The sequence below is a fragment of the Bombina bombina genome, chromosome 4, assembly GCF_027579735.1.
Source record: "Bombina bombina isolate aBomBom1 chromosome 4, aBomBom1.pri, whole genome shotgun sequence".
Lineage (NCBI taxonomy): Eukaryota > Metazoa > Chordata > Amphibia > Anura > Bombinatoridae > Bombina > Bombina bombina.
In genome coordinates this window covers 828,679,304-828,691,204 of record NC_069502.1, presented here as the reverse complement: position 1 = coordinate 828,691,204, position 11,901 = coordinate 828,679,304, and the positions used below count along the sequence as shown (strand labels likewise).

The 11,901-nt window shown below is 43.8% G+C and overlaps 1 protein-coding gene across 1 annotated transcript; it reads left to right on the top strand.

The window, feature by feature from the left end:
• The first annotated feature begins 3,996 nt into the window (after positions 1–3,996).
• On the top strand, positions 3,997–5,577 carry LOC128657928 (E3 ubiquitin/ISG15 ligase TRIM25-like). The gene is made up of 2 exons (XM_053712352.1): positions 3,997–4,399; positions 4,877–5,577. The coding sequence occupies exons 1-2, from the start codon at positions 3,997–3,999 to the stop codon at positions 5,575–5,577; spliced, it is 1,104 nt and encodes a 367-aa protein (XP_053568327.1).
• The last annotated feature ends 6,324 nt before the right edge of the window (positions 5,578–11,901 follow it).

Sequence of the window (11,901 nt, the reverse complement as noted above, 5' to 3'; positions counted from 1 at the left end):
CAGCTAAAGACCCACCTCTTCCATCAGGCATTCAGTCCGCTTATCTGACCTTCAGAAACTCCTAACTTTTATGTCTTTATGTTGGTATATTTGTAAAGTTCTTTGAGTCTCACAGGGAGAAAAGTGCTATATAAATTGAAAATACATTAAGGGAAAAACTATTTTTCATTGTCCTGTCCCTTTAATAATTCCCTTGCAGCAATTCTGTACAGTATTTAGACACTACTGAAGCTCATTTACATACCCATGATGCACTGGGCAGAAGTGAGGCAAAAAACACGTGACCAGTTACATCATATGACTGACGTGATATACATAGATGCAACATAAGGAGGCTGTGCTAGCATTTTATATTAAGCTGTGATTTTTACTATCCTATACTGTGTCTGTGTGTTTAACTGCCCCTGTGCTGCCGGTTTCACCTGCCCATCCCGGTATCTGTGCCTGTAACTGCCCTGGTGCTGCCTGTCTCACCTGCCCATCCCTGTATCTGTTCCCTGTGCCTGTAACTGCCCTGGTGCTGCCTGTCTCACCTGCTCATTCCTGTATCTGTGTGCTGTGCCTGTAACTGCCCTTGTGCTGTCTGTCTCACCTGCCCATCCCTGTATCTGTGCCCTGTGCCTGTAACGGCCCTTGTGCTGTCTGTCTCACCTGCTAATCCCTGTATCTGTGTCCTGTGCCTATAACTGCCCTTGTGCTGTCTGTCTCACCTGCTCATCCCTGTATCTGTGCCTTTAACTGCCCCTGTGTTGTCTGTCTCACCTGCTCATCCCTGTATCTGTGCCCTGTGCCTGTAACGGCCCTTGTGCTGTCTGTCTCACCTGCTAATCCCTGTATCTGTGTCCTGTGCCTATAACTGCCCTTGTGCTGTCTGTCTCACCTGCTCATCCCTGTATCTGTGCCTGTAACTGCCCTTGTGCTGTCTGTCTCACCTGCACATCCCTGTATCTGTGTCCTGTGCCTGTAACTGCCCTTGTGCTGTCTGTCTCACCTGCTCATCCCTGTATCTGTGCCTGTAACTGCCCTTGTGCTGTCTGTCTCACCTGCACATCCCTGTATCTGTGTCCTGTGCCTGTAACTGCCCTTGTGCTGTCTGTCTCACCTGCTCATCCCTGTATCTGTTCCCTGTGCCTGTAACTGCCCTGGTGCTGCCTGTCTCACCTGCTCATCCCTGTATCTGTTCCCTGTGCCTGTAACTGCCTTTGCGCTGTCTGTCTCACCTGCCCATCCCTGTATCTGTGCCTGTAACTGCCCCTGTGCTGCCTGTCTCACCTGTTCATCCCTGTATCTGTTCCCTGTGCCTGTAACTGCCCTTGTGCTGCCTGTCTCACCTGCCCATCCCTGTATCTGTTCCCTGTGCCTGTAACTGCCCTTGTGCTGCCTGTCTCACCTGCTCCTCATCCCTGTATCTGTTCCCTGTGCCTGTAACTGCCCTTGTGCTGTCTGTCTCACCTGCTCATCCCTATATCTGTGCCTGTAACTGCCATTGTGCTGTCTATCTTACCTGCTCATCCCTGTATCTGTTCCCTGTGCCTGTAACTGCCCCTGTGCTACCTGTCTCACCTGCTTATCCCTGTAACTGCCCTTGTGCTGTCTGTCTAGCCAGCTCATCCCTGTATCTGTTTCCTGTGCCTGTAACTGCCATTGTGCTGTCTGTCTTACCTGCTCATCCCTGTATCTGTTCCCTGTGCCTGTAACTGCCCCTGTGCTACCTGTCTCACCTGCTTATCCCTGTATCTGTGTCCTGTGCCTGTAACTGCCCTTGTGCTGTCTGTCTCACCTGCCCATCCCTGTATCTGTACCTGTCCTTGTGCTGTCTGTCTCACCTGCCCATCCCTGTATCTGTACCTGTCGTTGTGTTGTCTGTCTCACCTGCCCATCCCTTTATCTGTAACTGTGCTGTCTGTCTCACCTGCCCATCCCTGTATCTGTACCTGTCGTTGTGTTGTCTGTCTCACCTGCCCATCCCTTTATCTGTAACTGCCCTGTGCTGCCTGTCTCACCTGCCCATTCCTGTATATGTGACTTTAACTGCCCATGTGCTGCCTGTCTCACCTGCCCGTCCCTGTATCTGTGCCTGTAATTGCCCCTATGCTGCATGTCTCACCTGTCTATCCCTGTATCTGTGACTGTAACTGCCCCAGTGCTGCCTGTCTCACCTGCCCATCCCTTTATCTGTGCCTGTAACTGCCCTGTGCTACCTGTCTCACCTGCCCATTCCTGTATATGTGACTATAACTGCCCATGTGCTGCCTGTCTCACCTGCCCGTCCCTGTATCTGTGCCTGTAATTGCCCCTATGCTGCATGTCTCACCTGTCTATCCCTGTATCTGTGACTGTAACTGCCCCAGTGCTGCCTGTCTCACCTGCCCATCCCTTTATCTGTGCCTGTAACTGCCCTGTGCTACCTGTCTCACCTGCCCATTCCTGTATATGTGACTATAACTGCCCATGTGCTGCCTGTCTCACCTGCCCGTCCCTGTATCTGTGCCTGTAATTGCCCCTATGCTGCCTGTCTCACCTGCCTATCCCTGTATCTGTGACTGTAACTGCCCCAGTGCTGCCTGTCTCACCTGCCCATCCCTTTATCTGTGCCTGTAACTGCCCTGTGCTACCTGTCTCACCTGCCCATTCCTGTATATGTGACTGTCTATAACGGCCCATGTGCTGCCTGTCTCATCTGCCCATCCCTGTATCTGTGCCTGTAACTGCCCCTGTGCTGCCTGTCTCACCTGCCTATCCCTGTATTTGTGACTGTAACTGCCCCTGTGCTGCCTGTCTCACCTGCTCATCCCTGTATTTGTGCCTGTAACTGCCCCTGTGCTGCCTGTTTCACCTGCCCATCCCTGTATCTGTGCCTGTAACTGCCTCTGTGTTGCCTGTCTCACCTGCCCGTCCCCGTATCTGTGCCCTGTTCCTGTAACCTCCTCTGCGCTGCCTGTCTCACCTGCCCATCCCTGTATCTGTGCCTGTAACTGCCCTTGTGCTGCCTGTCTCACCTGCCCGTCCCCGTATCTGTGCCCTGTTCCTGTAACCTCCTCTGCGCTGCCTGTCTCACCTGCCCATCCCTGTAACTGTGCCCTGTGCCTGTAACTTCCCCTGTTCTGCCTGTCTCACCTGCCCATTCCTGTATCTATGCCTGTAACTGCCCTTGTGCTGATAAAAAATTCTCCCTTATTTTTTCCAAAAAAGCAACCCTAACATACACACACATACACATATTTACAAACATACACCCATATATACACACACAAACATACACACACATATATACACAAACATACACACACATTTACATACACACACACATATATACACACACATTTACATACAAACATACACACACATATACAAACACACTTACACACACATATATATACAGATATACATACACACAAATATACATACACACATTGACATACATACTCACACATATATACACAAATATACACACACATATACAAACACACATATACACACACACACATATATATACAGACATACATACACACAAATATACATACACACATTGACATACATACTCACACATATATACAAACATACACACACATACACAAACATACACACACATTGACAAACATACATACGCATTTACATACAAACATATACACACATACACAAACATACATACATACATAAGCACACATATTTTTATATATATATATATACACACACACAAACATACATACACACACAGATCCCACATACACTCACATAGGAAACCATTACATCTCTGGTACCATGACATGCTAATAAACATAACATGACATTTCACAATATAAAGTTTTCACTGTCTCTTTAATTCTTCTCATCCCTGCTTCAAATTGTTTTGCATCTTTGTAGCTACATAGAGAGAAAGAGAGCTGTGTTAGTTTTTCCCTCCCCTATCAGGATGATTTGTAGTCTCTGATTAACCACACCCTGTGCTGCATAATAAGACATTTTCCTTTCAGTTTCATTTCCTGCTTCTGGAACATGGCGCCTGCTGTCCTGAGAGAGGAGCTAACCTGCCCCATCTGCCTGAGCATTTTTAAAGATCCTGTACTACTGAGATGTGGCCATAACTTCTGCCTGGGCTGTATTGAGAAATTACTGCGTATCCAGGATATATTAAGTGTTTATATCTGTCCTCTGTGCAGGAAACGGTTTACTAACAGACCTGCACTGCAGAGGAACCTGAAGTTATGTAACATAGTAGGAGTTGTATTCCCTACTCATCAAGGGACACATTCTGGGGTTTTCTGCACTTACTGTATTCTCTCTCCTGTACCTACTACTAAATCCTGTCTGCATTGTGAGGCTTCTCTGTGTGATGCCCACCTGAGGGTACACAGCAAGTCTGAGGAACATGTATTAACTGAGCCCACCACTTCCTGGGGTAACAGAAAATGCTCCATCCACAAGAAGCTGCTGGAATATTACTGCACAGAGGATGCTGTCTGTATCTGCGCGTCCTGCTCCCTGGCCGGAGAGCACAGAGGACACCAGGTGGAGCTGCTGAATGAGGCTTCTGAGAAGAAGAAACAGAAACTGAGAGATGTTCTGCAGAAACTGACCACAAAGAGAGAGAAGACTGAGAAAAGAGTCCAGAGTCTGCAGAAGCACAGGAGAGAGGTGCAAGAGAAAGCAGCTGGTGTAACAGAGCGACTCACTGCCCTGATTAGGGACATCAGGAAACAGCTGGAAGACCTAGAGAAACAAGTCCTGAGTGACCTCACCCGGCAGCAGGAGCAGGTTTTACTGCCAATATCTGATCTGATCCAGCAGCTGCAAAAAGAGAAGGATGAGCTGACCAGGAAGATGTGTCACATTGGGAAGCTGTATAACATGACTGACCCATTAACTCTTCTACAAGAACAGGAATCACACAGAGCTGACTTTTGTAGTGCTGAGAAGGGAGATAATGAGGAGAGAGATGATAAACAGGTCCCTGCTGGAGAGGATTTGGGTGAGGGTTTGATCTCTGTAACCTTATACAGAGGTTTAGCTGATATTGTGACTGATATAAAAAAAAGACTCTATGTACAGGTGACATCAGATATATTACTGGATGTAAACACAGCTCCTAATACTGTAAATGTATCTGGTGACTTAAAAACTGCATCCTGGACAGAATTAAACCAGGATTGGGCAGAATCATCACAAAGATTTACAGATAATGTTCCTCAGGTATTAAGCACCAGGAGCTTTTCCTCAGGACAACATTACTGGGAAGTGGCAACTAGTGAGGAAGGGGAATGGGGTTTGGCAGTTTGTTATCCCAGTATAGAAAGACAGGGAGATGCGTCTGAGCTAGGAAAGAATAACAAGTCCTGGGCATTGTATGGTAATGAGAACAAATGTACAGTTGTACATAACACAATAATCTCCCCATTATCTCACTGTCTATCCTGTGACAGAGTAGGAATACTGCTGGACTATGAGGGTGGGCGTCTGTCCTTTTATGAGCTGTGTGACCCAATCAAACACTTACAAACCTTCACTGCTACCTTCACTGAGCCTCTTCATGCTGCATTTTGGGTAGGATTACATGCCAGGGTGAGCATCATGACCTAGATACCCCGACAATAATAATAAAAATACTGCCTGTAAGCCAGTAATGTTTGTGTATTGTGCACATTGTGTATAAACTGTATAGAAGACAAAATATCTGTGCAAGAAAGATTGGTCTCCTTACATTATTATAAGCAGCTTGTATATATGGTGCCAACATAAACTGAAGCGCAGTACACAAAGGGTACACAGTAATTAGTCACATAAAGTGACACGTAAGTTAATTAAAATAACAGATTGTTAAAATGTTTATAATGTTGTTATATGTATGATACACACATTTACATATCTTAAATACAGACACTCATATACTTACAGACATGTAAATATAGTTCCAAAAAGTGAATATGTATAATCACATATACACATAAAACACATACGGCAAATACTTTCTGTACTTAGTAAAACATACCCACTTATATAATTTAACGCTAAATACTGAGGGATTTTAAGTTTTAGAACTGGAAGTGCACTGCAAATTTCTCAAGGCTAACCCTGCTACATACATTGTGCAAATTGGCCTCAGCAGTAGATGTTACACGCTGAAATGAAAACTAATAATGCCCTTTTTGCTAACGTAGCGACTACGTAGTCTTTTCTTCTGCAGAAGTTATCCCTGATTGGTTTCTCCAAATAAGGCAAGCAGTGAGTGGAGTTTGGCTGTTAAAACACAAGTGCAGCAAACAAAGCGTTTATTAATAAAAATACTGCCTGTAAGCCAGTAATGTTTGTGTATTGTGCACATTGTGTATAAACTGTATAGAAGATAAAATATTTGTGCAAGAAAGATTGGTCTCCTTACATTATTATAAGCAGCTGTATATGTACCAACATAAACTGAAGCGCAGTACACAAAGGGTAATTAGTCACATGAAGTGACACGGTAAGTTAATTAAAATAACAGTGTTAAAATGTGTATAATATTGTTATATGTATGATACTCATATACTTAAAGACATGTAAATATAGTTCCAAAAATGTGAATATGTATAATCACGTATACACTTAAAACACACACAAACATGTTTAAAGGGAAGGCAAACACTTTCTGTACTTAGTAGAACTTACCCACTTATATCATTTAATGCTAAATACTGAGGGATTTTAAGTTTTAGAACAAGAAGTGCACTGCAGATTTCTCAAGGCTAACCCTGCTACATATATTGTGCAAATTGGCCTCTGCAGTAGATGTTACAAGCTGAAATGAAAACGTATGCCCTTTTTGCTAACGTAGCGACTGTACGTAGTGTTTTCTTCTGCAGAAGCAAGCCCTGATTGGTTTCTTGAAATAAGGCAAGCAGTGGAGTTTGGCTGTTGAAACACAAGTGCAGCAAACAAAGTGTTTGTTTTGTAAATGCTTATCTGATATGCTATTCTATAGCAAGTTGTAATTACAAGGTGTGTCCCTATAACACACATAAACCCACAGATACAAATAATGAAATACCACACTTACAATAGACACAAACCAGTGCAGATACACATGTGCACTTATACAAACACACACGCACAGCAATGCGTGTGTGTGTATATATATATATATATATATATATATACATATACATACCACAAACACTTATACATGCAAATTAGCACACATACATATACATGGATATTAGCACACAAACATACACACAAATGCATATTAGCACACACACAATCAAAACCATATACATGCTTATTAGCACACACACAATCTCACACGCATATATACATGCATATTAGCACACATACATACATATTAGCACACTCATACATACATTCATATTAGCACACAATCACACGTACATGCTTATTAGCGCACACACATACATGCATGCATATTAGCACACATACATACATTCATATTAGCACACACACAATACATATATATATATGCATATAAGCACACACTATCACACACAAACATATATATATATATATATATATATATAGTACATATATATCAGGGGCGTGTTAACGTATAGGCCGACGTTAAAACCAGAATTTTTGTTGTTTTAAATGATAGATAACAGAATTTATGTTTACCTGATAAATTTCTTTCTCCAACGGTGTGTCCGGTCCACGGCGTCATCCTTACTTGTGGGATATTCTCTTCCCCAACAGGAAATGGCAAAGAGCCCAGCAAAGCTGGTCACATGATCCCTCCTAGGCTCCGCCTACCCCAGTCATTCGACCGACGTTAAGGAGGAATATTAGCATAGGAGAAACCATATGGTACCGTGGTGACTGTAGTTAAAGAAAATAAATTATCAGACCTGATTAAAAAAACCAGGGCGGGCCGTGGACCGGACACACCGTTGGAGAAAGAAATTTATCAGGTAAACATAAATTCTGTTTTCTCCAACATAGGTGTGTCCGGTCCACGGCGTCATCCTTACTTGTGGGAACCAATACCAAAGCTTTAGGACACGGATGAAGGGAGGGAGCAAATCAGGTCACCTAAATGGAAGGCACCACGGCTTGCAAAACCTTTCTCCCAAAAATAGCCTCAGAAGAAGCAAAAGTATCAAACTTGTAAAATTTGGTAAAAGTGTGCAGTGAAGACCAAGTCGCTGCCCTACATATCTGATCAACAGAAGCCTCGTTCTTGAAGGCCCATGTGGAAGCCACAGCCCTAGTGGAATGAGCTGTGATTCTTTCGGGAGGCTGCCGTCCGGCAGTCTCGTAAGCCAATCTGATGATGCTTTTAATCCAAAAAGAGAGAGAGGTAGAAGTTGCTTTTTGACCTCTCCTTTTACCTGAATAAACAACAAACAAGGAAGATGTTTGTCTAAAATCCTTTGTAGCATCTAAATAGAATTTTAGAGCGCGAACAACATCCAAATTGTGCAACAAACGTTCCTTCTTTGAAACTGGTTTCGGACACAGAGAAGGCACGATAATCTCCTGGTTAATGTTTTTGTTAGAAACAACTTTCGGAAGAAAACCAGGTTTAGTACGTAAAACCACCTTATCTGCATGGAACACCAGATAAGGAGGGGAACACTGCAGAGCAGATAATTCTGAAACTCTTCTAGCAGAAGAAATTGCAACTAAAAACAAAACTTTCCAAGATAATAACTTAATATCAACGGAATGTAAGGGTTCAAACGGAACCCCCTGAAGAACTGAAAGAACTAAATTGAGACTCCAAGGAGGAGTCAAAGGTTTGTAAACAGGCTTAATTCTAACCAAAGCCTGAACAAAGGCTTGAACATCTGGCACAGCTGCCAGCTTTTTGTGAAGTAACACCGACAAGGCAGAAATCTGTCCCTTCAGGGAACTTGCCGATAATCCTTTTTCCAATCCTTCTTGAAGGAAGGATAGAATCCTAGGAATCTTAACCTTGTCCCAAGGGAATCCTTTAGATTCACACCAACAGATATATTTTTTCCAAATTTTGTGGTAAATCTTTCTAGTTACAGGCTTTCTGGCCTGAACAAGAGTATCGATAACAGAATCTGAGAAACCTCGCTTCGATAAAATCAAGCGTTCAATCTCCAGGCAGTCAGCTGGAGTGAAACCAGATTCGGATGTTCGAACGGACCCTGAACAAGAAGGTCTCGTCTCAAAGGTAGCTTCCAAGGTGGAGCCGATGACATATTCACCAGATCTGCATACCAAGTCCTGCGTGGCCACGCAGGAGCTATCAAGATCACCGACGCCCTCTCCTGATTGATCCTGGCTACCAGCCTGGGAATGAGAGGAAACGGCGGAAACACATAAGCTAGTTTGAAGGTCCAAGGTGCTACTAGTGCATCCACTAGAGCCGCCTTGGGATCCCTGGATCTGGACCCGTAACAGGGAACTTTGAAGTTCTGACGAGAGGCCATTAGATCCATGTCTGGAATGCCCCACAGCTGAGTGACTAGGGCAAAGATTTCCGGATGGAGTTCCCACTCCCCCGGATGCAATGTCTGACGACTCAGAAAATCCGCTTCCCAATTTTCCACTCCCGGGATGTGGATAGCAGACAGGTGGCAGGAGTGAGACTCCGCCCATAGAATAATCTTGGTCACTTCCTCCATCGCTAGGGAACTCCTTGTTCCCCCCTGATGGTTGATGTACGCAACAGTCGTCATGTTGTCTGATTGAAACCGTATGAACTTGGTCCTCGCTAGCTGAGGCCAAGCCTTGAGAGCATTGAATATCGCTCTCAGTTCCAGAATATTTATCGGTAGAAGAGATTCTTCCCGAGACCAAAGACCCTGAGCTTTCAGGGATCCCCAGACCGCGCCCCAGCCCGTCAGACTGGCGTCGGTCGTGACAATGACCCACTCTGGTCTGCGGAATGTCATCCCTTGTGACAGGTTGTCCAGGGACAGCCACCAACGGAGTGAGTCTCTGGTCCTCTGAAAGAATTAGCCAATTTGAGAGCATTGATTCTGTCCATAATCTCCTCATAAGGAGGAGAGTCACTATCGAGCACCTTAATCAGTTCATCAAACCAGAAATATGCGGCTGTAGTGACAGGGACAATGCATGAAATGGGTTGTAGAAGGTAACCCTGCTGAACAAACATCTTTTTAAGCAAACCTTCTAATTTTTTATCCATAGGATCTTTGAAAGCACAACTATCCTCTATGGGAATAGTGGTGCGTTTGTTTAAAGTAGAAACCGCTCCCTCGACCTTGGGGACTGACTGCCATAAGTCCTTTCTGGGGTCGACCATAGGAAACAATTTTTTAAATATGGGGGGAGGGACGAAAGGAATACCGGGCCTTTCCCATTCTTTATTAACAATGTCCGCCACCCGCTTGGGTATAGGAAAAGCTTCTGGGAGCCCCGGCACCTCTAGGAACTTGTCCATTTTACATAGTTTCTCTGGGATGACCAAATTTTCACAATCATCCAGAGTGGATAATACCTCCTTAAGCAAAATGCGGAGATGTTCCAATTTAAATTTAAATGTAATCACATCAGATTCAGCCTGCTGAGAAATGTTCCCTAAATCAGTAATTTCTCCCTCAGACAAAACCTCCCTGGCCCCCTCAGATTGGGTTAGGGGCCCTTCAGAGATATTAATATCAGCGTCGTCATGCTCTTCAGTAACTAAAACAGAGCAGCCACGCTTACGCTGACAAGGGTTCATTTTGGCTAAAATGTTTTTGACAGAATTATCCATTACAGCCGTTAATTGTTGCATAGTAAGGAGTATTGGCGCGCTAGATGTACTAGGGGCCTCCTGAGTGGGCAAGACTCGTGTAGACGAAGGAGGGAATGATGCAGTACCATGCTTACTCCCCTCACTTGAGGAATCATCTTGGGCATCATTGTCATTATCACATAAATCACATTTATTTAAATGAATAGGAATTCTGGCTTCCCCACATTCAGAACACAGTCTATCTGGTAGTTCAGACATGTTAAACAGGCATAAACTTGATAAGAAAGTACAAAAAACGTTTTAAAATAAAACCGTTACTGTCACTTTAAATTTTAAACTGAACACACTTTATTACTGCAATTGCGAAAAAACATGAAGGAATTGTTCAAAATTCACCAAATTTTCACCACAGTGTCTTAAAGCCTTGAAAATATTGCACACCAATTTTGGAAGCTTTAACCCTTAAAATAACGGAACCGGAGCCGTTTTAAGCTTTAACCCCTTTACAGTCCCTGGTATCTGCTTTGCTGAGACCCAACCAAACCCAAAGGGGAATACGATACCAAATGACGCCTTCAGAAGTCTTTTATAAGTATCAGAGCTCCTCTCACATGCGACTGCATGCCATGCCTCTCAAAAACAAGTGCGCAACACCGGCGCGAAAATGAGACTCTGCCTATGCTTTGGGAAAGCCCCTAAAGAATAAGGTGTCTAAAACAGTGCCTGCCGATATTATTATATCAAAATACCCAGAATAAATGATTCCTCAAGGCTAAATAAGTGTTAATATCAATCGATTTAGCCCAAAAAAAGTCTACAGTCTAAATAAGCCCTTGTGAAGCCCTTATTTACAATCGTAATAAACATGGCTTACCGGATCCCATAGGGAAAATGACAGCTTCCAGCATTACATCGTCTTGTTAGAATGTGTCATACCTCAAGCAGCAAGGGACTGCAAACTGTTCCCCCAACTGAAGTTAATTGCTCTCAACAGTCCTGTGTGGAACAGCCATGGATTTTAGTTACGGTTGCTAAAATCATTTTCCTCATACAAACAGAATTCTTCATCTCTTTTCTGTTTCTGAGTAAATAGTACGTACCAGCACTATTTGAAAATAACAAACTCTTGATTGAATAATGAAAAACTACAGTTAAACACTAAAAAACTCTAAGCCATCTCCGTGGAGATGTTGCCTGTACAACGGCAAAGAGAATGACTGGGGTAGGCGGAGCCTAGG

What these genes read in the sequence shown, in the direction of transcription:
- LOC128657928 (XM_053712352.1), top strand. Translation starts at nt 3,997, where the DNA reads ATGGCGCCTGCTGTCCTGAGAGAGGAGCTAACCTGCCCCATCTGCCTG. An exon ending in TGAGCCCACCACTTCCTGGG is followed by an intron (nt 4,400 to 4,876) that starts GTAACAGAAAAT and finishes CTCTTCTACAAG; the next exon opens with AACAGGAATCACACAGAGCT.